The following is a 26,797-nucleotide window of genomic DNA, read 5'->3' as shown; positions in this document are numbered from 1 at the left end:
AGCCCCCGAGGTGGCAGGATGCCTCTCAAGGTGGGCGGAGGCTTGGCGCTGCCCACAGGGCGTCTGAAGTCATGGGAGAAGGGGCCTTCAGCTGCCCTGCGAGGGCAGCCATGGCTGCTGGCAGCATTTGCTTCTCCTGCACTGACCGTCCAAAGGGTGGGATTCCTTGTCCCCCTCCCTCCCCTGCTTCAAAGGCCCCTAGACTTTGCAGGGGGGATCCAAAACTAGAGGGGTGCCCGCCACCCCCATGGAAGAGAGGCCGTGGGCTATAGCCCCTGCACGTTTTATTTAGCAGAATGTTAAAGGACAGGCATTTGTCTGAAATGATTCAGGGTCTCCTGCTCAAGTGGGGGTTGGACTAGAAGACCTCCGAGGTCCCTGTGTTTTATTCGTGCACAGCTGAAGGCTTCCAGGGGTAGCCGGACGCAGCCAAGGAGTCATCGAAGGTGGCCTTCAGGTCTGGCGAGCAATACAGGGGGAGCCGCTCGCCTGCAACCTCCTGGCGGAAGCTGCCCCGCAACCAGCCGTAGACCAGGCTGTGCAAGAAGCCCTGGAGGGGGGCGGTCAGGGCCTGGGCAGGGCAGAGAAGCTGGTCGTAATTCCCCTCCGGGTGTCTCTCCTCTACCCGAGGAGGTCCCTCTCCCCCCCAAACTCACCGTGGCCACCAAGAGAGGAAAAAGGGTGGAGAGCTGCAGGCCGGTGAATGACAGCACCACGAGGAGGCATGCTGTGGACAAGAAGGCCGGCCGGTCACTGCCTCCATTCAGCCTGCCAGCCCGTCTACAGTGAAGCGCTCGGCAGCAGGCCGGCTGGCTGGAAAATGGGCACAGGCCACTGACCTGGCATCCAGCAGAGCACGAGGACCAGCTGGAAGCTGCGGGAGACACGGCTTCTGCCAGCCAGGCCCCCCTCGCTCCGCAGCCCGTGGCGGTCCCGACATGGCCACCTCTTCACCCTGCAGTAGAGAACCTGCCCGGGGGGGGGGGCAATGCCATCAGGAAGGCCCCATCCAAACCTCGGCTGGCAGCAGCCCCCAGCCTGGACAAGCCAAGCGGGAAAGGAAGCAGCCCAGCGCATGGAAGGGCGGAAGCTCTGGAGAGGAGGCCCCAGCCTGCTCCGGACTCTGCAGAGAAGCGGAGCCCTGGGGCTGGAGAAAGAGCAGCAGCCCTGGAGACGGCCGGCCGGTCGGCCAAAGGAAAGCCTCTGCCATGTTGGGCAAATAAAACAGAACACAAACCGAGAACAACACCCCCACCCCACGTAGCCCAAACAATGTTCCCTGCTTTGGGTAATGGAACCACCCGGCTTGGAGGGCACCCCTCAAGTAAAAGGGGGCAAGCCCCGTCCTCCCTGTGGGGCCTGGCAGATTCAGCATCTCCTGTCCCCATCGGCCCTCTTGGAGAAGGCCTGTTCCTGGTAGGGGGGCAGATCCTGGGGGAGACAGAAGGCAACCTCCGAGGGGTCTTTGGGGACCCAGAGGCTCCGTGCCCACCCTAGCAGCCAATGGCCAGAGGCCGGCCACCCCCTGCCTTGCGGACAGAGCTCTGCCACTGATTGTAAAGCTCCACCCTAAAACTCACAATATTTAAAGTCCAATAACATTTTTAGCATGATCGACCAAGCGTTTCTCCTCTTGGCACCAGAGGTGGCTTCCTTGGCCATGACATAAAGCCAGCGGGGCAAAAGCCAGGGACAAGGGGCGGCTCTTCTGCCACTGGCTTGGTTTGGGCTCAGGCAGGGAAGGTGGGCGTGCGAGCTGGCCTGGCCTCTCAACAGCCCTTTAAAGTCCCTGCCTTAGCCAGATGTTTCAACCCAGCCCCTGGAGCTTCAGAAAAAGCAAGCTCTCCCGCTTGCTTTGCTCTTGTGCCCTGAAGCGCCTTCGTTGGGTCTGGGCAGATTCTAGCTTGGTAAGCAAGCCCCCTCCCCAAGCTATCGGCCGGGGTCTTCTCGTTTCTCCCACCTCCAGAGGTTGAAGTCCACGGAACAGGATGGCCACGCGCATCACTTACCACGCAAGCGGACACAACCACGACCACAAAGGCCAGGAAGAAGATGCTGCTCTCCCTGCCCAGGTGCTGGGGGAGAGAAGGGGGTTGCCTGGCTGCCTGGGGTCTGGGCAGCAGGATCAGAATACGGTCAAGAAAAGCACTGCGCGTCAAGAAGTGGCTTTCCCCTTCAGCCCAAGTGCACGCTCCTCCTTGAGCTACTCATCGCCCTCCCCCCATCTCTCTTCAACAAACTGACCCCTCTCCTCATTCCAGACCTGATGTCACCATTGAGGGTAACGGGGCATAGCAACCCGTCTATGTCAACCTCTAGAATCTAATTCCTCAAAATTGTCTTTAAACCTTTTGCTAAGTATTGAAGGAAATTTGTGCTCTCAAATTTGTTGATGCAAAGGTTTATAATGGCTAAAAGCGATGAACATTTAGTTCCAAAAGGGAGTAGGGAAAAAAAGCAGGCAAACCCAGCGTCCTTTTAAAGGCACTGAGAGCAATTTGAGCCCTCTTACAACTGCCTGGACCCCCTGAGGGCAACCTCCCAGAGGGTCTACTCGCCAGCTGCCCACTCCCAGCCTCCGCTTTAGTTAGGACTTAGGAGGCCTTTCCAGCTCATAACAGCAGCCGACCAGTGACGCCAACTGCCTGGGCCAATGGAGGCTGCCCTTCACTGGCCTCGTGGGCCCTCATTGGTCAAGGATACTTTGAAACCCACCCACCCCTCTCAACCCAAAGGGAGACTGGAGGACACAGCTGACCCTGGGCTGCCATACCTTATAGCAGGAATTGTGGGAGAGGTGAATGAGAATCAGGCAGCTGCAAGGGGGAAGGAAGGGAAGGTGGTGAGACAGGTCTCAAGCCCCCAGCCCAGGCCCCACATCCTGCAGGACGACTACTACACCCTAACCCTCTGGGACCCAGAGGAGATGCCCACCTGGAGCAGGAGAGGTTGGGGGCCCCTGAGGAGTCGTGGCCTGCCTGGGGCAAAGGCTGGAGGAGGGCCTCGCTACTCAGGGGCCCGCTGCTGCGTAGCACCATCAGAGCCAGAACTACCAGGCAAGGGAGCAACCTGGGAGGCAAAGGGAAATCTCTGGGGAGGAGCCCTAGAGAGCCAGAGACCCTCCTCCAGCCATCCGCAGGCTCCCTTGCACTCTACCTACCAGGCCAGGGTGTAGGGCAGAGCCAGCTGGAACCTGAGGCAGCAGGAGCTGTTGTCCTGGGGAAGAGAGAGAGAGAGAGCGAGAGCTGGAGCACCAACAGAAGGATGCTCTTGTGGGAGCATTGCTGGCCTTGGGGAAGAAGAGGCAGCAGAGGCAGCCCAGCTCCCCTCTGAAGGGAATGCGCTCACTTGCACACACGGGTAATTGGGACTTCAGAACTGGAAGCGCCACGAAGGCTTTTGCCCAAGGTTGGGGCTGACTAGCTGGGCCCTCCTCCCGCCTGCGCTCTGGGGCAGAGAGCTGCTCTCAAACTCCCCGTCCGGCCTCTGCCCGTCCACACGCTCAGGCAGGCAAGACCGCCCATGGCTGCAGCAGCAGCAGGGCGAAGGAAGCATGGGGGGGGGCAGGGGGGGTTGGGCTGCACCCCCGAGGACCCCCAGGGCCCATACCTGAGTCACTCTCCAGCCTCTGACCGCCCGGTTCACTTCCCAGGCGTAGACGAGCACCATCAGCAGAGAGATGGCGTAGAACATCTGAGGGGCAGGAGGGGACGAGGCACACATGGGCTCTGCTCTCCCTCTGGAACCCTCCCTTCCCCAATCCCATTCTGACTCTCAGGTGGGGGGCCAAAGAGGAGAGAAGGAAGCGGCCGCCCCCCCCTCCCCCGTCCAGCCCCCTCCCCAGCACGGAATGGGCTGGGCCAGCAAGGAATCATCCCTCATCCCTCCCACACACACAGCTGTCCCCCCTCCAGTGCCACCCGAGGAGGGGCAGAGTTACCATGCCAAACATCCGCCCATACAGGCAGAAGCCATGGGCCGCCCCAAAACGCTGCGTGGGAAGGAGGTGGATGGCCATGGTGGGGATCAGCACCGCAGCGCCCAGGAAGTCCGCGAGTGAGAGGAGGGCGAGAGGCCGGAGCTGTGGACAAGCAACAGGTCAGAGGCCCCCTCCAGCCAACCAGCAGGCAGAGCCACCCTCCTTTCTGTGCTCCTTGCAGCATAGGCTCTCTTGGCCCCCAACACAGGCTGCTCCAGCCTTTTCCCTCAGCCGGGCACAGCCCAAGCGGAGGCAGCCTCGGTGGGCAGTCTGCAGAACCCGAGTCAGCCGGGGGAGAGGGGGGAGTGTCGGCTGAATGCAGCCACATTTGGACAGCGCAAACACCCACAGGGAAACCTGCCTTGGGTAGGCCCCTACTTTCCTAGGACTGGGAGGGACCTTGGAGGTCTTCTAGTCCACCACCCCCCGCCCAAGGAAGGAGTCCTTACGCCTTTCTCAAGTGAAGAGGCCTACCCGTTTTTTCAAGGAGTCTCTGCGCCTGTCCTGGCAGCCTGAACTAGCCAGCTGTGCCAGGAAGTGCCAGGCTTTTAGCAGGAAATCAGAGCTGCCATGCCGCTCAGCCTGGGGCGGCAGCCTCAGCCTTTCAGGGCTGGTGCTGGATCAATCACAGGAGGAAGAATCGTTCCATGGTTAATAAAAACGCACCCATTCCCAAGAGGTTCCTGTGCCCTACGCCTGGCCCTGGATAGGGGCTGTCCATCTCCAGGGGCTGGGCAGCGGCCACTGTTGCCCTTTTAGGCATTTTTGCAGGTGGCCTTCCCTAAAAATTAGCTCTCCGGGTAGAATTACGTGTGCTTTATCACAGTTCTTTGACCCCCATTTTCAGTTGTTTATGGTGTTTTACCGCACAGCCTCAGAGCTGTGCAAATGAAGCAGCAAGATAGAAAGGCTGCAAAGGGAAAACAGGTTGCACCGCACTCTGCCCTTGGCAGCGGCCCTCAGGGACAGGCGGCTTCCTTCGGGGGTGCATCAACCAAGCCCACGGCAGGGATTGGCATCTCGGCATCAGGGACCCCCTGCCAAACTTTCAGACGTCAGAGTGTACAGTTGGTATGTGTGTGTGTTAAACCTTGCACAGCTTGTGTTATAATAATTCAGGGCCTTGTGGAAACCCAGAGGAGTAGTGAACTATAAAGCAGGTTGCCAAACATCAGACCTGGTCACAGCAGCATTGTCTTCGGCGGACGACCATGGCCAGAATGGAGGCACTGCCCAGCAGGCTGAAAGAGAAACCCGGCAGGATCAAGTGCCCCCCCCCCCCCACCGCAGGGCTGGTGGGCTTTTCCCTCCCTCCTCTGCCTGCCCCGAGCCAAGTTTGCATTGGGAGCAGGAAGAAGTCCCAGGATTTCCCCCTGCCCCGCCCATTCAGCACCCGTTGTCTGAGAACAGGGGCCTCCCTCGTCCCGTCCCCCCGCACCCGAGGCAGGCACAGTACTCATGCAGCAGCCACAGGAGGGGGGGAAATCACTCACAAATGATGCCAAAGACCCCTGCTACCCTTCCCCCAACTGCCCTGCAGCCCAAGCCTTGGACCTTACACCCTGCCCTCCCCCCAGCAGGCCCACAAGGAAGCCCATGCTAGGGTTAGGGTCAGACATGGGCCCCCAGCCTCCTTTGCAGGGGAGCCAGAGTGGGGAATTTCCACCCTGCCCCAGAGCTCCTTTGTCCCGTGCGTCCCCACAGAAGGAAGGGCAAGACCAGGTTCAGACCCAGTGGTTTAGAGTCACCCGGGTTCCTGAGGCTGCTGGAGATGGGGAAGCGAGCGAGGCTCCCCTGTGCCCTGGGAGTCCGGCACGGAAGCTTAGCTAGCCCCTCTGCTCACCTGAGGGAGAGGGTCACCAGGTAGATCCACACCAAGACCAGGATCTAGAGAAGCAGAAAGATGAAGGTGCCACCTAGAATTGCAACCACATCACGCTGCCAATTCACGGCTTGTGATTTACTGTCACTCCAAATGCCCACCCCCCCGTTTCCCTCACCTGCGCATTGGATTGTTTCTGAAGAATTGTGCATTTTCTCAACTAAATCTGGCCTTAGGTTAGTATCTCCCACCTGCTGATGTCCCGTTGCGCATTGTATTTTAGGGTGCTCGCTATCTCACTCAATTCTAGAAAGCATTTCACCGCCCTTTCCTCCGAGAAGATCCAAACCCTGGTGCCTTTTCCAAAGGGGGAGTCCGCAACGCTTTCTGCTTAATGGCCAGCACACTTCATCGGCTGGCTAAAGCGGCATGTCATGGGATACTTTACTAAACACTTTGATAGGCTACTCTGATACTCTACAAGGCAGTTAGCCAGTTAAAAAAAGAAAAAGAAAATTCAGGTTAGTTTGCAAAAATTTGTTGCTGACAAAATCCAAGCTGATCTGCAATCAGGCCCCTCTTGTTTCCGAGGCCGAAGCCCACGGCTGCCTGGCTCTTATTGTCCTGGGTTCTTTTGGAGGGGCTGGAGTTCAGGGCACGGCCGGCAGTGGCAGCTTTGGAGACGTGGCTCCCGGGCAGAGCGAACCAGCAAGAAGGCCAGCTGGCTGCCCTGGAAAGCCAGCAGTGGGCCTGGAAGAACTGCCTCCCCCCCCCCCCGGTGCAGTGCCAGGGCAGATGTGGGCTCCTGGCTGGCCTTGGCAGCCAAAGGGAGGGAACTACAGGGCGAGTGCCCAGGACTTGCAGCCACCTGGCCTGAGAAACCTGGCTATGTGAATGAAAGGAAGGAGCTCCGCCTGCCCACAGCGAGGTGAGGGGTGCCCTGGCTCACCCTGCCTAGGCCAGCCTGGCTCCCCATTCAGCTCCGGGGGGTGGGTGGGGGTGGCATTGAGTAACCTGCACCCCAGACATCCTACATGCGCAGATCCACTGTTCTTAGGGCTGGACTGGGAGGCCCCACCAGTCTCCAAGCTGGGCTGGGTACCTGGAATTGGCAGCCATTTTGGGAACAGTCCACTTGGTGGTCTCCACACCACCTACAGTGCAGCCTCTGCGTTCCCACGGACTGCTGTGCAAGGCCAGGGACGGAGGGAGGGAGGGAGCCTAGCCCGGCCCCAAACTCTACCTTTTGCCAGGCCAGCCGCATCCAGGTTAGGCAAACGATGTGATCTCTGCCCTCCCCCAAACCACTGCCTCCCCGGAGGGCGCACCTTGTCGGCTGGCAGGGGCGAGCCCCACTTGCTTTCCTCAGCCATGGGGACGGCTGCTGTTGCTGCAGCTTCGGCTACTGACCTCGCCCCGTCCCCCACCTTGGGCCCGCCCTCTCAGCTGAGCTGTTTTGCGCAAGGCGACCTGGCTGGAGGCTGCCCCAAGGGCATCTGAGGCCACTCCCCTTGCCTGAGGCTTCACCTGGCTGCAGCCCTGAGCCAACGCAAGGGGAGGGGCGCCCTTCCCAGGTCTTCCCTGCGGGAGGGGGCAGCCTCCGGCTCCCTTGCCCTGCTGAGCCCCTGGCTCCTCAACCTCCCCTGGCCGGACCTCTGCTGCACAGCCTCCTGGGCAGGGCTTGGCCCCATGAAGGAGAACCTGCCTGGCAAGTGACTGCCGGGACTCAGGCTGCAGCTCAGCCCACCCTCAGGGCTCAGCTGTCCCTCGGCTAAAAAGCCGCCCGATGGGAGGTGGGGGAGAGCGAGACGGTGCCCGCATTTGGCCACTGAGCACCACGGGCGAAAGGGGAGCCTGCCAACCGTCCAGTCTCTCACAGGACCATTCATGCCAGGCATTTCGGCCAGTGTGGAGCAAACTAGCGATTTAAGGAAAATACTTCGCATGAACTGAGCCAACCAGAAGGGTCCCTGCCGCTCAGGAGCCGGAGATCCGTGAAGTGAAGAAGGTCGGGGCAGAGTTAGCCTCAGAGTTAGCCCCAACCCTCCTCCTCCTCCCTCAAGGAGCCAGGAGGCCCCTTCCCCAAGTCACCCCTCTCCGTTTCTAAAGCACTAGGCCGCCTGTGGCAAGCTCCCTCCAGACAGGCCGACCAGCAGAGTGGCAGTCCTGGGTTAGCAGCAGCTCCACTGGAGGAGGATGGGGGGGAGGATGGGGAGGGATGAGAACAGGGCAGCCTGCAGCATTGGGAATGGCTGCCCAATCTGCTCCCAGGGGGATTTCACGCTGGAAGCCTCTGCCTGGTAGTGGGAGAGCAGAGGGACAGGCAGGCAGAGCAGGGATTCTGGATTGTTCCCCACCTCCTCCGAGCTCCACTGGAGATCATGGGATTGGGCTTAAAATAGAGGGGTCAAAGGCCTTCCAGGCCGCTGCCAAGCCCACAGGGGTGCCCTGGGGGCTCGCTTCTGTTCTCCTTCCACAGCCTGTAACTGATTTTCCAACTCATCCCCACCCCACTCCAAAGCTTCTCCCTCGCTGCAGGCCCAGTCCCTTTCCTTTCTCTTTTTGCATGGCTGGACGGAGAAATCCAAACCTGTTTCCAGTTTCTTTCCAAAACTGCTGGCGCGGAAAGAATGAAAAAAACACGCTCCGCAGACCTATAAACATGCCATATTCTGGCTGTCCAGATGGCAGAACTCTAAGGAACCCAATAAGCTGCAGCTGCTCTGGGCCTCTCACCTGGGGCCCTCTACCTCCCCTCCCCAGAGAGGCAGGCGGAAGGAGGGATGGCTAAGCCTTCTGCACCGGGAGCCAAAACGTGAAAGAAAGGAGCACAAAACGGCAACTGTAGCCCACGGTTCTCTGCTGCCACAGGAGCGGACAAGCGCCGGCCAAGAGGCCAGGCAGCACCTTCAGAATTGACCTGCTCAGGTACCCTAACAGCCGCCAGCTGGTTGGCCTTTGAAAGGGAGGGGGCAGACCATAGCAGCTCCTCTGCAAAGGTTTACCCTGGAGGTATGCGATGGGTGATGCACCCCAGTGAAGGAGCTTCCGAGACGGAAACACAGGGAGAGAATCCCTCACAACACGAGCTATTCAGTTCTTGGTCAAGATTCCCAGCAACGAGAGCGCCTGACTCTCTTCTGACCTCACAGCTTCTCTAACCTGCACCCAGTTCCTTTTCAGAAAACCGTTTCATGTCTGCGTACCCAAGCACGCAAGACATGCAATCCTAACCCCATCTGGACAAAATGTTTACTATGACTATGTTTACATAAGCCCTGCCCCAAGGAATCACACATTTTAGCCATCATGGCACAGCGGTTAGAATGCAGGATGGCAGGCTGACTCTGCCAACTGCCAGCAGTTCAGTCCTCACCAGCTCAAGGTTGACTCAGCCTTCCAAGGTTGGTAAAATGAGGACCCAGATTGTTGGGGGCAAGAGGCCGACTCTGTAACCTGTTCAGAGGGCTATGAAGCACTGTGAAGCGGTATGTGAATCTAAGGGCTAATGCTATAAATGGCCTAATTTCCAAGAGGCTAAGATGACGGCCAAGTTCCCATGCCAAAAACTGCTGCGAGGTGGCCAGTAGTGCTCCATCCTTTCACATGCGACACTAAAGTGCGTTTTAGACCTGGCAGGCAAACTGAAACTGCCCGATGACTCTGGAGGGACGGCAAGCAACAAACCCCAGCTGCTCTTTTCTGAGCTGTGAAGGGAGTCAGGAAGGTCCCCTGCCGTGTCTCCCCCACCCCTGTATGGCCACCTAGAGTCGCCCTTGTCAGATGAGAGGCCATGTTGATTGGAGGGAGAGGAGCGAACCAGGGCCCTTGGCCTGCCTTCCAATCCTTGACTGGGGGAAGGCATGAAGACCAGGAGGGGCAAATCTTAGCACTTTCTGGCCCAGCACCCCCCAGGGACTGCTGCATCTCCATGGCCCAAGGGCGACACCAGTGCTGGAGGAACCCCCAAGGCTCCGCCCAAAGGTGGGATCTGGCTCCAGCCCAGGCACTCACAGGAGAGGCTTCAATGGCTGATGCTTTATTGGCTGGCTTCAGCCGCAGGCTTGAGAGTCCAGAGGATTGCCCCGGTCCACATTTGGCACAAGTATTGAAACAAACACTGGCTAGACTCCTGAATGGAGCCCTTTAAAAAGAACAAAGACCCCAAATGGAATCCCTGCAGCCCCCGGGAGGCATTTCACTCAGGCTGGAGTCTTGGCTGGTCCTGTGGCCTCCCCAGTCAATGGCTGAGAATGGCTACTGCTTGCTTTGAGGCCAGAATAGGGAAGCCAGCCTCATTAGGAACTTTCCCCACCCCCCACCCCCAGCAAGCAGGGGTGGGGGGGTTCATCTCTTCCCCGAAAGCCACCAGCTGCTGCTTCCGCCCACATGGCTCAGAACAGCCTGTCTCTCTTCTGGGCTAAAATGCAAAATAGTCAATATGGCCGTCAGGGTTTGCTGGCGTGCCAGCAAATCTGTCAAAGTCAGGAACCTGTAGAAAATGTTCTTGAGGTATTCCAGGTTAGCTCCCTCTCTGCTCCGGTCCCTGAAAGTCTTTTGAATGTGGCCCTGGAGCAGAGACAACTCCTCTCGGTGTTTCTCTCCTTCTTCCATAAGCTTCTCCTGCAACTGGTGAACCTCCATCTCCAGCTGGTGCTTCTGCTTCTTCAGAGCCACGATCTCCACCTCCTTCCGAGCCAGCTGCTCTGTGTACAGTAGGAAGGTGGGCTCGTTGGGGGCAGGGAGAGACAGGGTCAGGTGCTCCAAAGCATCGTCACCCACCTCACTGTTGCTGTGGGCGCTGCCGCTGCCACCATTACCCGGCCCCGTGGCCGTTTTGGGAGCCTGTACCCCGAAGGGCACGGACAGGACCCTCAGTTGCTGCAGTTCCTGGTCCTTTTCCATCAGGACGGCCAGGGCCCGGTCACGCTGCTTGTGCATCTCCTCCTCCAGCCGCAGGGCCTTCTCCCGGCCCTCCGACAGGCATCGCTCCAACTCCTGGCGGTGAAGCTGCTGGAGGAGAGCTGCTTCTCGCCTCTTGGCCTCCAGCTGCTCCTGGTGCTGCTTGGCCTCCACTTCGCAGGACAGCCGAAGGGAAACGTATTTCTCCTTCAGCTCCACCAGCTGCTCTTGGCTCTCCTCCAGCTCTCTGGCCAGGTTCCCATCTTTGGCCGATTTGTTTTTCAAGACCACCTGCGCCCTCACCTTGTACCTCTCAAACTCCTCCTTCAGCTGCTTGAGCTCCTGTTGATAATAGGCCAGGGTGGCCTTCTCGCCGTCCCCAGTCTCTGCGTCCTTAGGGGGCTCCTCCGGGCAGACAGCCTCGCCGTCCCCCACGAGAGATGGCGCGTGCTCGGCAGCCACTCGTGCCAGCTCCGTCAGCTTCTCCACCTTGTCTCTCAGCACGTTGGCGTCCAGGCGGCCGTCCTCCAGGGCGAGGCCCACAGTGGCGTGGCCAGAGGCGGCAACGGCCAGGGTCTTGTTCTCGAGGTCCAGCTGGAGGAGGCGGTCCTTCAGCTTCTGGAGGGCAGCCTGGTCCTTCTGCCTGGCCTTCTCGTAGGCGCCCAGCAGCTCCGACATCTCGGAGATCCGGGCCTCCAGGGCGGCCCCGCGCTGCTCTCCCATCCGCAGGTGCTCGTCAGCTTGGGCGGCCTGGGGGGAAGGAGAGGCGGTCATTCTCGCCCGCGGGGCGGGGGCGAGGGGGGGGGGAGGGAGGGAGGGGCCCCGCGCCCACCTTGCCGGCCTCCTGCAGCAGCTGCGCCTGGAAGTGGCCCCGCAGGCGCTCCAGCTCGGCCCGCAGCTCCCGAGGCTCCTCCCGGCGCGCCTCCTCCAGGCCCAGCTCCGCCTCGCGCCGCCGCGCCCGCTCGTCCTGCAGCAGCCGCTGGAGCTCGCGCAGCATGTCGGCGTGGTCGGCCTGCTCCTGCGCCCGGTCCCGCTGCTGCGCCGCCAGCCGCGCCCGCGCCTCCCGCGCCTCGCCCTCCAGCCGCTCCCGCTCGGCCCGCGCCCCGCGCCGCTCCGCCTGCCAGCTCGCCTCCAGCCGCGCCTTCTCCCGCGCCAGCGTGGCCAGCGCCGCGCCCAGCCGCGCCTCGGGGCCGCCCGCCGCCGCCGCCGCCTCGCCCTCCGCGGGCCCCTCGGCCGCCGACCCCGCCAGCGCGGCCAGGCCGGCCTCCAGCGCCGCCCGCTCCGCCAGAAGCCCCTTGTGCGCGCGGACGAGGTCCCGCAGGCGCGCCTGGTACTCGCGCAGCTGCTCCTCCTGCGCCGCCACCGTCGCCAGCAGCTCCCGCCGGCCGGGCCCCTCCGCCGCCTCCATCGCCCCGGACAGCGCGCCCTCGTGCGCCTGCGCGGGCCCGCCCCTGGCGCGCGGGGGCGCCGGGAGCGGACGGGGCGGCGCTGTGACGTCTCCGGGGCCTGGCCGCCGCCCTCGCCCCGCCCCTCCGCTGCCTCCGGCTCCAGCGGGGAGGCGGCGCCCATCCCGGCCCCGCCCCGCGCGCCCTTCGGCCGCGGCGCAGCTGCCAGAGGGCGGGAGGGGCGCGACGCGAGCGGGAGAAGCGGTCAAGGAGGCCCCGAGCAGAAGAGCCGCCCGGCGCCCCTGGCCGGTATGGGCTGCCCAGCGCGTCTCCCTCCGGCGCTGTGTCCGGCCTTCGAGGAAGGGCCCCGGCAAGCCGGACCGCGATCCGCAGGGAGCCGCCGAGAGGGCCCGGCAGGAAGGAGGAGGCGCGGGAGCCTGGGCGAGGTCGCTGCAGGGGCAGGACGACTCCGGGGCTGCGACGGCGGCTCAGGCAGGCTCGGTCGGTCGGCGGCTGCCCCGGGCGGCCGCAGCAGCAGGCGGGAAGTAAACGCGGGGCCCTCGGGAGGCCCCGAAGTGGAAATGGGGCAGCCGCCGAAGGAGCCCGCAGAGTCCTTGGCCGCCTCGCGGAGCGTCGAGGGAAGAGGCGTCGGCGACGTCCCCCGTCTCCTGGGTTGGAGACCCAGGAAGGACCGTGATGGGCGGGGGCAGCAGCGACCCTGAGGAGAAGAAGCCAGGAATACCGACGAAGGCTTCCGAGGGAGGAAGAGGAAGAGGAAGGAGGTCCCCAGGTCCCGTTGCCATCTCCAAGGCCCTGAAGCGCTGCGGGAAAAAGGTGCCTTCCAGGGAGGAATCGGGTCTCCCCAGAAGCCTCCCGGGCGCATGGCTTACATCCACACAGCCCCCTCCAGGCGCTGGTTTCACCCATTTTCTGAGCTTCCAGTGAAGTCGGCCCTGGTCTCTGCAGGCATGGAGGAGCCCTGGGTGCAGTTCCATCCCAGGGGGCTGATGTGCCCCCTGACAGAGCCGTGGTAGAATCCCCGAATGAGGGGGCCCTGCCACGTTGCCCTGGCTGCAGCCCCCCAAGAGGGGGCAAGCAAGCAGCTAATGAGCCTGGCGGTTCTGCTTCTGGGTACAGGGAGGGAGGGGAGGGCATCCCGTTTGGGAGGGCAGGGGAAAGCCAGGCAGTTCTTCAGTGCCCGCATTGTGAGGTAACCAGGGGGTCACAAAGGGCAGAGCTGCCCGGGGCTTCTAGCCCTGGAACGCTGGGAAGCGCCACCGGGAGGAGGCCTCCCCAGTGCCACCTGAAGGGCTTGCCTGGGCCCCGCGCCAGAGGCTGGACCAAACGGGACCCCAGGGCGGGTGGGTGGGGGAATCTGCCATTCCTGCTCTGCTCTCCCTCATGCAGATTGGGCTTGTCAACTGGACGGGGGGGTATCTCACCTGCGAGTGCTATGGGGATGGTGTCAGTGTCTTGGGGAGCTCGCTGGGAAAGAAACAGGTATGGAGTGAGGGGACCGATGGCTGGCTCTGGGCGCAGAGGGAGGGGCTGAGCTCCTTCAGGCAGGGGGAGGACAGCCCCCCTGGCAGCAGTGCTTGCTCCCGGCCTCCTGGCACCAAACCCCACCGCCTGCCAGTGGCCCTTTTGCCCCAGCAGCCACCAGAGGAAATGAAAAGGGGGGTGTCTTCGTTTGTTGAATTTTATTCTTTTGAGTTGGGAGAATGCTCTCCATTCCTTAGGAACCACCCCTGGGTGCCTTGAAGTCTGCCCCTCCCTCCCGCAGCCTCCCATCAGGGCAGGGGGAGGGTTGCTGCTGGCAGACCTCTGAAGAGGCAGAGGGGGCCCTCAGGAGAGCTTGAGGCTCCTGGGCCACCTTGAGGGCATAGAGCTGGGAGAGTCCCACACAAGCACCAGTGTGAGGCCAGCATCCTTGGGAAGCTGCAGGGAAGGGGACCTCCCCCTTTTGGGGTTCCATGGGGCGTCCAGGCTGAGCTGGTTGAGGGGGAGGAGCCAGTTCACCTGCAGGTAAGAAGGAAGAGCTGCAGCCTTGGATGGGAGCCCAAAGCCAGGCTGGGAAAGGCCTGGCTCTCCTCTGGGCGGGGGCGGCGGCTGGGAGCATCTGCTCTGGGCAGGCTCCTCTGGCCGGCTGTCCCTCACCCGCCCCTTCAACAGTAGACCGACCAGAGAGGGGCCACCAGGGCGATGGGGCTTTGCCCGGCTGCTCAGCTGGGCCGGTGACTGGGCACTTTTCCTCTCCCAGACCTGGAAGCTGAGGGTGACCACAGAGCAAGGGAAGCAGGACGTGGTGGCACTGGTTGGGCATCAAGGGCAGCACCTCCTGGTGGAAGCAGATGGCACGGTGCGTTGTGGACGGCCAGTGGCCGAGAAGCAGAGCCGGTTTCTGCTGGAGGTCCATCCGAGTGGGGCCTGGACCCTCCAGCAGCTGGAGAGCCAGAAGTTCCTGGAGTCTGATGGGGAGGACGTGTTCTGCGTGGCCCGAGGCCTGACGGCTCACCACCTGTGGATGCCCCAGCTGGCCGAGCATGCGCACGTGGTCCTCTTCAACCCCAGCAGCCAGCTCTACGCCCGGACTGACCCGGAACTGAATCGGGTCTGGGTGGATGCACCCGTGCCCTATCTGGAGGAATGCGGCTTCCTCCTGCGGTTCAGGAAGGGGGCCTGCCACTTGGAGACCTCCACCCACAAGTTTGTCTCCAGAGCAGAGAAGCTGGCCGCGATGCCCTCTGCGGAGACGGCCTTTCACCTGAACCTGAAGCCTGGCTGCCTGGCCTTCCTCACGGACATGGAGGGGCACGTCTTATACCCGCAGGGCAGCCGGGGGCTCCTCTGCCTTGGGGACCACCCAGAGGAGAACGAGGAGTGGTTTGTCATCCAGCGGTGCCCCCCGTGGGTCAGCCTGAGAACGAGAGCCAACCGATTCGTCAGCATCATTTCTGGCAAGTAAATCCCTGTTTTTCCAGCCCAGGAAATACGGGTGGAGAGCAGGGACTCGTCCCACCCTTACCTGGTCAGGTCTCTGCACACCTGAGCCACTTCAGAGTTCAGGTGAGGACAGAAGGAGGGCTCTCCTGCCACCCTGTGACGTCTCTTGAAATAAGAGGTCTGTCTGTCTGTCAACTTAGCGTTTACCTTTTAACTTCGCTATTCAGTCCTAATTCTTCTTTTTAGCACCTTTTAACTTTTTATTATATCGTAAGCCACCCGGTGTTGGTGTGTTAGTGAAGTGGGCGGCATGGAAGTTTAATAAAGAAACGAATAAGGACGGCTACTCTGAAGTCTGCCTTCTCTTAACCGATGACAGGGTTTTCTGGGAGGGAGGCTTCGAAGGGTTTGCAGAGGCTTTCAGCTACTTTTGGCACAAACTGAGGAGCCAATTGGCAAAACTCCTTCCCCTCTCGATTCTCTCTCGCTGTCCTCAGACTCCGAAGTTTACGCTGGTCCTAAGAAGCTGAGCCCAATGTCCACGTTCCTCTTTGAAATGGACTCCAACAGCCAAACGGTGCAGATAAAAGGTGTCCATCACAAGTACCTGGCTCAGGTCAGTCCCCCTGCTGCCACTGCCCCATCCCCACAGCAAGTGGGAGGGCAGGATGGAGCCCCTGGGGATCCAGCACTGGACTCTGGGCCGGGGACGGAGACCGGCCTGGCAGCCACCCACCAGGCAGGAGCAAGCAGGGGCCAGCAGGGGCCCTTTGGAGCTGAGGCAGGGCAGGCTCAAGGGGGCGAGCCGAAGCCCTGGGGAGTCCGCCTGAGTCTCGGGGTGGGGTGGAGGGGCTGGGAACAAAGAGCAGAGCAGCGGAGATAGTCTGCCTAGGGTGGAGGGGCCTCCCTAGCTTGACTAGAGATGGATGGCCCTGCTTGGGCTTGACACTGAGCAAGGCAACCTGATGACCATCCAGGCTGCTTCCGGCCCAGCGGGAGGCGGGAAGAGCCACTCCTGGCCTTTGAGCCCAGTTTTGGGAGAGCCTGCATGGCTCCCAGGGTGTTGCTCCTGTCCTCCGCTCAGCACGTCTGTGAAGAAGCCGCCTTTGGCCAGGCGTTTCCCTCTCCCTTGATTTCCCACCTAGCTACCGTGTTTCTCACATAATAAGGCCGGGCCTTATTTTTTTTTGAGCCCCGAAAAAACGGCTAGGCCGTCTTTTCGGGGGTAACTTAATTTCCCCCCCTTTCATACTCATCTAGAGCGCCCCGCGGGCAGCCTCGCCACCAGCCGCTCCTAACGGGCGATCATGGCAAAGCGCAGAGAGCTCCCTACTCCCACCAAACACCTTTGCTGCAGACCCAAGACCTTTGGCACCTGCCGCTGTTGCTTTCCCTTCTGCCCATTCCGCTGCCGTTTGGAGTGCCGTTGGAGCTGCTGCCGCCGTTTGGAGCTCGCCGCCGCTGTTTGAAGCTGCCGCTTCCGCGTTTGGAGCACTGCCGCTGTTTGGAGCACCACCGCCACTCCAAACACGGCGGCAGCTCCAAACACGGAAGCGGCAGCTTCAAACGGCGGCGGCGGCTCCAAACGGCAGAGGCAGCTCCAAACGGCGGCAGCAGCTCCAAACGGCAGCAGCAGCTCCAACGGCACTCCAAATGGCAAGTCCCCCCACCCTTCCCCCTATTTTGCATGTTTTAAACTAGGCCTAAATTTGGGGGGAGGGGCTTAATTTGATTTTATGCCTAGAAAACATGCTGGGTCTTCCTATTGGTGGAGGCCGTATTGTTGGAGAAACACGGTAGGAAGGTGCATCTCTTGATGGCCCTGGGGGCAGGGCTGGGGGGTGGGATCTAATTTCTGCCCTCATCCCCTTCTGCTCACCCTTAGAGGGAGAGCAGATCCTGCCCGCCTCCCTCCAGTGGGGGAGGGCTCCTAGGAAGCTTCCAGAAAGCATGCCCCCCCCCCCCGACCGTGGCATTTCCCTTCCCCAGAGACCCTTCCGGAGCGTGCTGGCCAACGGGGCGGCCAAGGAGGCAGAGACCAGGTTCCAGGTCCTCTGGCATTACGGGAAGGTCTTCCTGAGAGCTCCCGGGGGGCGCTACCTGGGAACCCTGCCGGTGGGGCTGCTGGTAGTTCGAGCCGCACACCCAGGTAAGGAGGACCTGTGCCTTGCAGGAAGCCCAGGCCTGCACACCTTTTCCGGCTGTTCCTGTGGCCCTTGGAGGGGAGGGGGAGCGGAATTTGGCCTGGGAAGACCTTCCTTCCTGCCCCGTCCTCCGAACTCCCTCCGTTCCAGCAGCCCCAACCCTACTCCCTTGTACCCGCCTCCCTCAGCCCCTTGGCGCTCCCTTGCCCACCCTCCTCGACCTCCTTGCACAGCCGATTCCGCCCCTCTCGCCCTCAGCATCCCTCGTGCCCCCCCCCCGGCCAGTGGCAGAAGCCATTCGCCAGCCGTGTCCCTCCAGCTTCTCCACTGACCAGTTGTGGGGAGCTGGCAGGGCGCTGCCTGGCCTAACCACGGTGGGATTCAGTTGAAGGATGGTGGCTGGGGCCTCTAAGCGGGGTGGGGGTGGGGGGCGGTGCAAGGAGAGGAATCCCAGCCCACCTCCGTTGTGAGGGGAGGGCTGCCTTGGTGGGCCGCCAAGGCCCCGGCAGCAGTGAGGGCAAGGCCGCCCGTCCCCACTTCCAGCACCCTCCTCCATTTCAGGGGTCTCTGCTTTTACCAGATGCCTTCAGCAACGGCCCAGCCTCTCATGGACTCTGTTTAGGGACCGTTCAAAGTTACCACATCACCGAAAAGAGAGACTTGGGACGACTGTTTTTCACCCTTAACAACCGTTGCTGCATCCCTGGGGTCACGGGATCAAAATTCAGACAGGCCAAGGAATTGCACAGCAGGCATCCAAATGAAGTCAGAGACACGGACGGGAACTTCTAGCTTTACATAAATAGATTTTACATCTGTTTATGTATTCATCCACGTCTGTCTGTCTGTCTGTCTATATCTACCCTGTTTCCCTGAAAATACATCCTACCCTGAAAGTAAATCCTAGCTTGATATTTACACATGCACCCAACATAAGCCCTAATTAAGATCCTGCCCACTCCAGAGTGGACGGGTAAAAACTAAGCCGGGGGGGATGCCCTACTACTTACCTTTGGACAGGTGTAGGCAGGCCTCGCACACCCCGACACCTGCCTGGCCGGCCCATTTCTTCTGCAGCCGGCAAGGCTGGCCAGGCTTTCCTGAAGGCCTCTGGAGCTGAGAACAAAGCTCCGGATCGTTCCTGAAGGCTGCAGGGGCCTCAGGAAAGCCTGGCCAGCCGCAGAAGAGGAAGTTCCTGAAGGCCTCTGGCAGGCCTGGTGCCTCTTTTGCTGGGTGTGTGTGTGTATCTGCCTGTCGATCGATCGATCGATCTCTCTGTCCATCCAACCCAATCCACCTTCGTGCAGCAGAGGCGAGTCGGGCGAAGAGCAGCCGCCTGCGGTAAATCCCAGCGCACAGAAAGGCGGCACGCGGGAGAAAAAGGCGGGAAAACAGGGAACCGCCCCCTCCCTCCCCACAGCAGCCAATCACACCACAGATCGCCTCACACGGGAGCCATCAATCAACCACCGCTGGGAGTTCTGGCTCCCTGCACAGCCCTCCAGCCGCTGAACTGGAATCTCTTGGTGGGAATCTTGGCAACTGACTTGGATTGATGACGGCCGCAGTCTTCCCAGGGTCACCGGATCCCCTTTTGCGACCTCCCATCAAGCAAAGTCCATGGGGAAACCAGATTCACTTAACAATCAGGTTGCTAGCTGAACAACGGCAACGATTCACTTAACAATTGTGATGAAAAAGGTCATAAAGTGGGGCAAAACTCACTGAACGACTGTCTCAACAATGATAATTTGGGCTCAGTTGTGGTAGGTCAAGGACTATCCGTGTTAAAAATTCAGGTATATTTTAAGAAATGTATCTCTAACTTGGCAGTCTGTGTAGCAGAGTCAAAGATCAGCACGGTTTTTTTTTTTACAACGTTTGTGTTTATTAAATGGATATGCCACCCGCCTCACTGCCTGATTGGTTGTTTCATTGATCTCTTTTTGAAAGCGCCCCCTGAGAGGAGGGGGATGCTGCGAAGGGGACGGGGAGGGGGTGTTGCCCACCTGTGGCCCCAACCGTGGCTGAGCTGATGGGAGCATCCGGGTGCCCTCCCCCGGGCTCTGTGCCAAGCCCCCCCTTTCCCCTCCTCCCCCCCCAATCCCGGGCCAGACGGAGCCTCCGCAGTTCTTTTCTGCCGCAGGGCCCCACGAGGAGTTTGTGCTGCGCTTTGCCAACCGCTCCTTCCTGGTGCTGCGTGGGCACTACGGCTACGTGGGCAGCTCCCCCTGCCGAGGGACCCTGCAGGGCAACCTCCTGGAGCCGGAGCCTGTGGAGATCCTGCCTTGCAAGCACGGCGTCTACCACCTCCAGAGTAAGCAGCAGGCCCTGCGGGGTGGGGGGCTTCCTCCCCCAAGAAGCCGGGCCAGGAGGGGCTCCCCAGGCGATCCCATCCGCACAGACACCGCCCGTTTGGGACCACTGTCGGCACAAACGCCTCCGAAATACAGTCGCCCTTCCCTCCCCCACCTGGAGGGCTGCGGATGGGAGAGATGGGGGACTAGCCCTTCTCCTCCCTCCCTCCCTCCCTCTCACAGGCCGTGGAAAGAGCTTTTGGTCCCTGACCCCAGAAAGGACCTTCAGCCCCTGGGGGAAGTTTGCCTTGAACTTCTACCTGGAGATCCAGGGGAAGAACCTGCTGGCCATCGTAGCCCCCAATGGCTACTATGTGCGTGGAGACCGGGAGGGTTGCCTGGTGGCTGACAGCGAGGAGATCGCCCGAGACTGCCTTTGGGAGTTCTAGCCTCGGAAAGGTAAGGGGGGGGCAGGGACGGTCCTGGGAGGATGGGGGCTCTCGGAGCCTGCCCTCTTCCCCCTCCCCCGCCCCGTGGGTCCCACTTGGGTCTGACAAGGGGAAGAGGAAGGTTCCTCTAACATTCCCTCCTTGTCTGCAGGCCTTGTCGGAAAGAGGGGCCCCGGCTGAGTGGCTGTCTGTCTGGGCACGCCCTGCAGGGCACTCCACCCTTGGTTGTCCCGATTGGCGGCTGAGGAAGAGCTTGTTGCTGTCCGCATGAGCCAAAGGGGGGCCCTCCCCTCGCCTGCGAAATCCCGTGGGGAGGGCCCCTTGTGAGCTCTTTGCACCAATGAAGTGGCTTCACCCCGTTTGGGCCCCTGTTGCGTTTTCTCCTTGGCCTCCTGGCTTTGGGAAGTGGGTCAGAGGTCTCTGCTCTGGGTTCAAATGGCTGGAGGGAGGTGGGGGAGCTGTGAATGAATCCAAACCAGGCTTGTTGCTCTGTCTGGGGAGCAGGGCCGCTCCGAGAGGCCCTGAGGATGGGCTTCCCTGCAGATCTCCCCAGGCCGGCCACCGCCAGGCTGCCTCTCGGCCCCAGCAAGAGCTTTTGGGCGCTGCCTGTCCAGAGGACGAAAGGAAGAATCCATTTGGGCCCTGGAAAGGCCCGTGTGTGTGCGTGTGCGTGTGTGTGCGCACGCGCGCACACGCAGTGTCCCTTGTCTTCTGCCCAGAGGCCTAGGGTTTGCCTCCCCCAGGGCTCGGGGCAGAAGGGCACCCAGGAAGCCGCTGGGCCTCCCTCCTGGCCTCGGAAGGAGGGTCGAGGGCTACAAACATTATTGGAAAGGATGGGGCATGCGGAGGGGATGAAGGGCAGTTGTCCACCTTAGTTATTCCCCTCCCCGGCCCTTAGCTTGTGTTTTTCTCTGTGGCAGGATCTGATCTTCTCCAGCCTCAGTTTCCATGCCTTCAGGAACTCCCCCGCCTTTTGCTTTCCCCGTCCGTCCCCGTGTTTTATTCCCTCTGGGTCTGCTCTGTTCTCCTCCCCGCCCCTCCATGCTGCTGCTGTCACTTCCCCGTTTATCTTTCCTCCGGCCCCTCCAGCCTCTTTCCCTGCCTCTTCCATGCAGCAGCCTCTTCTGGCTCTGCCCCATCCACACACTGTCCCACTGGGACTCCTTTGGATGGGCCTCCAGGTACCTTCTCTTCCACTAGTCCTGCTTTCTTCCCTTCTTTTCTTCATTTCCCCCAACCCCCTTCTTGACGCTGCACAGTAACCGCCTGCCCCACCTTTTGTCCTTCGCAGCAGGGCTTGGTCCTCCTTCGCAAACAATCCCATCAGCCGGGCTTTTAGTTGGGCCTAAACCGACTTCGTGCTTGAATGGGCCAGGCACCTTTCTTAAAGTCTCCATTCTTGCTAATTCTGGCGTCTTCCGGTGACGAAATTGCTTTTTCTGTACTATAAGCTGTTGTGTTAATCACAGTTCAGTGACAAGAAGCAGAAAACACCTTTTTTTTTTAAATTTGTCAATTGCTTACAAGATAATAAGTATAAGTAAAAACATACAGTAGTTATGAATACATGGATACATATAAGAAAAATAAAAAATATAGAAAAGAAACAATAGGCAGCAACCCACATAACCTTTTATTCACAAGTAGTTTTACCCTACAGCTTGACTTGCCTGCAAGTTCAAAATTGTGGCCTTTTGTCACTGGGGTGGATTTGGTTTCCCTGCTGCCACCAGACCGGGAAGGGAATTCTTTGGTTCTCCCATCGGGAGGCAGAAACAGGCAAACAATCACATTGGCTGATTCATTCTGGCTAAGAAAGAACCACAAGCTTCAAGGCTGCAGTTCAGGTGGTCTCCCTTTCGATGCGCGCCCGCTGCAAGGGACCGAGCCCAGCGGCCGACGTTCCCCCCCTTTCAGGCGGCCCAGCCGGGAGAAGCGGGGGTCCCGCGGGCGGGACGCTTTCCTGGGAGCCGGGAGCGGCTGCGCGCTGCCTAGGAAAGCGGGACTTGGCAGGCAGTCCAGGAGTCCCGGAGGCTCCCCGCGGAGTTGGGCCGAAGCTGCTTCCGGGAGGGGCGGCGGCAGCGGCTGCCTTCGGAAGGGCCGCTGTGGAGCTCTGCCCTCAGGCGGCGAGGCTGCTTTGCACCTCCGTCCCCGGGGCCTCAGCGGGTCTTCCCCTGCTCGGGCGGCGGCGGCTGGTTCCTTGCAGCGGACGGAGAGCCGGAGCTCAGGCGGGTGCTGGGAGGCTGCGGCTGTGGCGCTGGCCTTCCCTCTGCTGGAGCGCACCCCCGCTGATTGCCCGCTTCATCCCGGTTGGCAGACGGTGGAAGCCGGGCACCCCCGCCCGCTGTAGGCGTAGAAATGCTCTCCCGCTTTTGAAGCGCCCCTCGCTTCCCCAAAGCTTGCTCAGGCATCTCTCCGCTGCCCCGCCTCAACTCCAAACCTGTGAGAAGGCCGGCCTTTCTGTTGCTCTGTCAGGGCGCGCAATAGAGACTCGGCTTCTCCCTCCCTGGGCCGAACCCCTCACACCGGCTTTTTTTTTTTTGGGGGGGGGGCAGCCAGGGAAAGGTGGCCAGTCCGGTGGCATCAGAGGCTTTTGCCCATCTCCATAGGTTGGAGGGTGCCAAGGCAGCCCCGTTAGGGTCAGCAATCCCCAGCAGGGGAAGCAGTGGCAGGCGTGGCCAGTGCCCACCTACCTGCCCACGGTGGGAGGCTGCAGACTTGGTGCCCTAGTGGGCAGCCGCCATTCACACGCAGCCCCTGGGAAGAGACAAGAGGTGAGCTGTCCCACTGAGGGCTGTGATGGGGCAAAGAGAAAAGCGGCAGCTGCCTCCCACCCACTGCCCTCCAAGGCTGCACGTTGACTCAGATAGTGGCAGCAGCCTGGGGTGGGCATTAAGGCTCCCGATAGCTGGGTGGGCAACTGGCATGTCCTCGGTCCAGGTGCCAGCTTCTCTTGCCAACGGGTAGGGATCCTGCATCAGCCTCTTTCTAGGACTTGTCTCTCTTACCATGCTAGGTAAGTACCTGGGGTTGCAGGCCCAGAGCCAGCATGCTGTGCCCGCAGGGCTTCCCGTCGCCATCTCGCTCTCCGATTAGAGAACCAAACCTAATCGAAGTAAAGGCAAAGAGGAACAGGTGAGGGCTTCTTCCGGCTTGGGAAAGCCTTGTCCAGTTCAGCAGTGCAGGAGGGGCCTCCCTCTGCTCACCTTCAGGGTGGCTTCAGGCAGTCCAGACTGCCCAGCCAGTTCTGCCCGGGCGGCTGCTTCCGGGTATTGGCTTCTCTGGAAAGCTGAAAGAGGGAATGAGCGGGTCAAAGCAGCCAGGGGCCAGAGTGAGGCAGGGGCCCTCCTGCCCAGTGGGCTGCAAAGTCCGAGGCCAGAAATTTGCAGGGGCCACATCTCTCTCTGCCCCACAGAAATGTGATTGTGACTGGCATCACTTGCAAGCTTCTTTCTCTCCCTTCTGTATCTTCCATGCCTTAAAGGCAGGGTCTCCAACCTTGGTCGCCTTAAGGCTTGTGGACTTCAACTCCCGGACTTCGCCAGCCAGCTACAAAGTCCCCGAGTCTTAAAGCGGCCAAGCTTGGAGACCTCCTGCCTTAAATGATCTTTGGGTTGCTGCTTTTCCCCCTAAGCAGGTTACCCTCCTCTTGCTCTCGGACTCCTTATCCTTTGTTCCTTCCTCTCTTTTACATGTCTGTGAAGCTCTTCCTGAGATGGCAGGACCAAAATGGCCCTTGAAGTGATGCTTCTGGATGACGAAGTGCAATTCCCCCCCCCTTCCCAAAATTCAACTAAGCTGGTTGAGAACCCCTGCCACACCCTCCTTCCTGTCTTCAGAAGCACCTGGGTGTGAGAGGGCCCAGTTCTTGGGGGAGGGGGTGTCAAAGGGCATCAGGACATTTCTTTTAATCTAGCCTGCAGCCATGATTTTAATGACTCACAGTAATCTCCTTATTTCAATCCACTGTGTTTTGCTACCTATTCCGGGAAAGCTTCGATGGCAACATTAGAAATCAAGCAAAAGAAGGCAGTTTTATAAAGTGCTCCCCTCAAACCTTTGCCCCCTCCCCGGATCCCCCTCCTTCGATGCCCTCCTGACTCACCACTCTCCAGGACCTGCAGCTGCTCCTTGGAGAAGACAGTCCTGCTCCGAGTTCTGGGCAGCCCAGTCACCCCCGCTGACTGCAAGGAAGATGGGAAGGTGGGAGCCTCTGCCAGATCCCTCCTCTCCCCTTCTCCTGCCAGGAAGGGACCTATGGGGGGGGGGGAGGGAGGGAAAGGCAGGGTGACAGTGCATGTCCTGGGCCCTTACAGCCAAGGAAACGCACCCTCCACTTATCCCAGGCAATAACACTTCAAGTGCACGGCCCTGGCCCTGGTTGCACCTACGGTTCCATAGGATGAGGACACAGCCAGAACTGGTGGCGGGAGGGTGTGTGTGTGTGTGTGTGGCTGTGAAGGATGGGTGATTAGCGGATCTCCTCAAGAATTGGCAGAGTCGCCTCTTCAGCATCTTGTCACATCAGAGGCACAATTGGAAGAAGGTTGGGAGAAGAACAGGGTACAAATGGGGAAAAACCTGGAGTCTCCAAGATAGACAATTGTTTCCTGAAACAGGTTACTAGAAAAATTGGGTTTCATCTATTTTGCTCGACTCAACGCCGTCTTATGATATATTTCTCAGTATTCATAAAGTTACAATACTTCCCTAGAATCTTGTACTGTCTGGCAATAACTTGAATTCCATTCCAATTTCTTTAAAAAGTGTTTTTCCCTCTATCTATAGCAGATCAGTACTACCTTGTGGCTGGTCTGGGGCAAATTTTCATCTTTTTTTTTTTAGTGGTGATGTTGTTTCATTGTTGATTCTCAGAAGTTTTGCATTTCAGTGTCTAATGTAACATGGAAAATTTGCCTCTGGATGTGTAACATTAAAAAAAAAAAAGTTCTTTTCCTAACAGTTTGCATTTGCTCATCTCTGGTGAGATTAGTCCAAGAAGGGAAGAGAGCGTCGTCGTCTCACCCGTGTAAGCCACGCGGGCAGGAATTTGCAATGTAAATCTGCCTTCCCCTTGCCAGGACTCTTTCTCTGGCACTGTAGCAGAGGAAGTGGTGGCTGCGGGACCCCCAGGCTGCTCACCCAAACCAGGAGGGGGGGGGGCGTCCAGACTGGGGGCTCCTGGAAGGGTGATAGGCACCTTCAGGACTCAGCCATTCCAGCCCTTCTGTGATGACCCAGAGCACGGCACACAAATAACACAAACAGCTGGTAGTTCAAACTGCCCCTCTATTGCTCCAACTGTGCCCCCAAACGTTCCCACATCACTACAAGTCCTGGAGCAAAGCTCTCACACGCACCTTCGGAAGCCTCTGCCTGCAAGTAGCCCAGTAAGCCAGATTAACCAAAGAAGCAAACCAGGGCCAGCAGTCCAATGAGCCAAATTAGCCCAAACATTAACCAGACCAAGAAGTTCAGCGAAGCAGGCAAACTGGCAAGCCATCTCCAGGCGTTGGCAAATGCACAGGAGGCTCTACGGATTCCATGCCCCTCCCACCGGCACCCTCCTAGCCGGGCCAACCTTTGTTGAGCTCTCCTGGCTCTCAGGTGAGGGTGGGGGGTGGGGGAGCGCTCCCTGTCTGCAGGCCTTACTGAGTCAGGAAAGCCTCGCCTGGACTGACTCTTCTGACCTTCCCCAGTTTCCTCCAAGGCCATCGGAGCTGCCCTCTCCATCTAGGTCAGTTCCAGCTCATCTTCCCCCGCAGATTCAGACTCCCTTTTGTGCCCTGCCTGTAACTCGGAAGTGGGAATCGGACCCCAACACAACCGAGAGTCAGTGAATCATAATCACACAGCGGAAACATGCCCGAATTGTTCGCAGAACTGAAAGACCCATCCTTACGACTCCTCAAGCAAGAACACTCATGGGGGGGGGGGACAGAAATGAACACGCACCCCCCCTCACCCTCCCTCAAATGGAAGCAGAGGCTGCTGGAGTGGCTCCCAACCACATCCACAATGCCACCCCCCACCCCACCCCGGCCAGGTCAGATCCCAGCTTAGTGGTAGAGGCTACTGGTGGTGGCCGGGTGGGGAGGGGGCTGGAGCAAGTCACAGACACCCCTTCAGATTTATAAACCAGCCAGGACAGAACTATGGGAATGCTATGAATGGGACCCACGTTTCCTTGCCCCTCCAAATGAGAGGCTCGAGAGACCTGAAAGCCAGACCTGGCCCTTTCTTGACCGAGCAAGGAGGGCTGGCGGGGCAGTTCCTGTGCCAGGCTGGAGGCCTCCCAGTGCTCCTGTCCCTCAAGCTCCTCTAGGTTGGGTTGTGGAGCAGATCCCACAGGGAGACAGCGCCCCCCACTGGCCAAGGCCAGGTACCCTGGGACTGCTCTCACTCGCCAGACAGGAAGGAGCTCCAGCCCTCCCACTGCCACCCCCCCCCCCCGCAGTTGCAGAAAGGGTCCCAGTGGAGATCCAGAGCAAACCAAACTTCCTCATGGAGATCCCCCCACCTTCTGCCCCTCACTTGATACTTTGATACTCCCGACAGTCTCCCTTTGGTGGTGATGGAGGAGGAGGAGGAGGAGGAGGGGGCACAGTTTCCTTTGCACAGGGAGGATAAAGAAGACCCCTCCCCAAAACATCCCCCCATTACCTGGCTGTGGGAGCTTCCTCAGGAAGGGGGACCCACCTGGGGCTTCCAGGCGTCTCAGGATGCGGTTGATAGAAGAGATCTGGAGGAGCAGAAGAAAGGGGTGGGTGGGTAACAAGCCCAGATTCTGTGAAGGCGGGAATTTACTCCCGAGCCCCTCAAAGTTTGGCAGGGGCTGGCAGAATGATGGGGCTGCCCCCAGAGTGAGGGGGCTGC

The 26,797-nt window shown here is 60.0% G+C and overlaps 3 protein-coding genes across 6 annotated transcripts; 1 reads left to right on the top strand and 2 right to left on the bottom strand.

Moving 5' to 3' along the window:
* Window positions 1-267: 267 nt before the first annotated feature.
* Window positions 268-7,283, bottom strand: LOC113425653 (uncharacterized). 3 transcript variants are annotated; one of them, XM_087969048.1, is made up of 12 exons: window positions 7,130-7,279; window positions 5,823-5,866; window positions 5,157-5,220; window positions 3,941-4,081; window positions 3,610-3,693; window positions 3,161-3,216; window positions 2,935-3,069; window positions 2,774-2,816; window positions 2,010-2,075; window positions 840-969; window positions 657-727; window positions 268-571 (listed from the first exon to the last, which is right to left on the bottom strand). In XM_087969048.1, exons 1-12 carry the CDS (start codon window positions 7,172-7,174, stop codon window positions 386-388), a joined length of 1,065 nt encoding a protein of 354 aa, XP_087825174.1. In that variant the 5' UTR covers window positions 7,175-7,279; the 3' UTR covers window positions 268-385. The 3 variants fall into 3 exon arrangements, with proteins under 3 accessions (XP_087825174.1, XP_087825175.1, XP_087825176.1); XM_087969050.1 differs by lacking the exon at window positions 840-969 and having other exon boundaries at window positions 437-571; window positions 7,130-7,283; XM_087969049.1 differs by lacking the exons at window positions 5,157-5,220; window positions 5,823-5,866; window positions 7,130-7,279 and adding an exon at window positions 4,429-4,534 and having other exon boundaries at window positions 268-727.
* Window positions 7,284-9,824: 2,541 nt separating this feature from the next.
* On the bottom strand, window positions 9,825-12,149 carry GCC1 (GRIP and coiled-coil domain containing 1). Its single transcript, XM_087969047.1, has 2 exons — window positions 11,536-12,149; window positions 9,825-11,453 (listed from the first exon to the last, which is right to left on the bottom strand). The coding sequence occupies exons 1-2, from the start codon at window positions 12,109-12,111 to the stop codon at window positions 10,149-10,151; spliced, it is 1,881 nt and encodes a 626-aa protein (XP_087825173.1). The 5' UTR covers window positions 12,112-12,149; the 3' UTR covers window positions 9,825-10,148.
* A 225-nt stretch (window positions 12,150-12,374) lies between these two features.
* Window positions 12,375-24,881, top strand: FSCN3 (fascin actin-bundling protein 3). 2 transcript variants are annotated; one of them, XM_087969044.1, is made up of 7 exons: window positions 12,375-12,922; window positions 14,349-15,045; window positions 15,529-15,647; window positions 17,021-17,180; window positions 19,322-19,492; window positions 19,716-19,931; window positions 23,626-24,881. In XM_087969044.1, exons 1-6 carry the CDS (start codon window positions 12,785-12,787, stop codon window positions 19,919-19,921), a joined length of 1,491 nt encoding a protein of 496 aa, XP_087825170.1. In that variant the 5' UTR covers window positions 12,375-12,784; the 3' UTR covers window positions 19,922-19,931; window positions 23,626-24,881. The 2 variants fall into 2 exon arrangements, with proteins under 2 accessions (XP_087825170.1, XP_087825168.1); XM_087969042.1 differs by lacking the exon at window positions 23,626-24,881 and adding an exon at window positions 20,073-21,156.
* The last annotated feature ends 1,916 nt before the right edge of the window (window positions 24,882-26,797 follow it).

The sequence above is a fragment of the Notechis scutatus genome, chromosome 6 (genome assembly GCF_049901735.1).
Source record: "Notechis scutatus isolate UNSWTSFEM ecotype Mainland chromosome 6, rNotScu1.2, whole genome shotgun sequence".
In the NCBI taxonomy this organism is placed as follows: Eukaryota; Metazoa; Chordata; class Lepidosauria; order Squamata; family Elapidae; genus Notechis; species Notechis scutatus.
Note: the sequence above shows the minus strand (reverse complement) of the source record. Positions and strands in the feature narration are given on the sequence as shown.

Bases quoted from the DNA above. Each gene is read 5' to 3' on its own strand.
- LOC113425653 (XM_087969048.1), bottom strand. From the start codon at position 7,174: ATGGCTGAGGAAAGCAAGTGGGGCTCGCCCCTGCCAGCCGACAAG. The intron at 4,082-5,156 runs GTCTGATGTTTG...GCTTGTCCACAG, and splicing joins GACAATGCTGCTGTGACCAG to CTCCGGCCTCTCGCCCTCCT. The intron at 728-839 runs GTCAGTGGCCTG...TCTTGTCCACAG, and splicing joins CGTGCTCTGCTGGATGCCAG to CATGCCTCCTCGTGGTGCTG.
- GCC1 (XM_087969047.1), bottom strand. From the start codon at position 12,111: ATGGAGGCGGCGGAGGGGCCCGGCCGGCGGGAGCTGCTGGCGACGGTG. The intron at 11,454-11,535 runs GTGGGCGCGGGG...CCTTCCCCCCAG, and splicing joins TGCTGCAGGAGGCCGGCAAG to GCCGCCCAAGCTGACGAGCA.
- FSCN3 (XM_087969044.1), top strand. From the start codon at position 12,785: ATGGGCGGGGGCAGCAGCGACCCTGAGGAGAAGAAGCCAGGAATACCG. The intron at 15,046-15,528 runs GCAAGTAAATCC...CGCTGTCCTCAG, and splicing joins ATTCGTCAGCATCATTTCTG to ACTCCGAAGTTTACGCTGGT. The intron at 15,648-17,020 runs GTCAGTCCCCCT...TCCCTTCCCCAG, and splicing joins ATCACAAGTACCTGGCTCAG to AGACCCTTCCGGAGCGTGCT.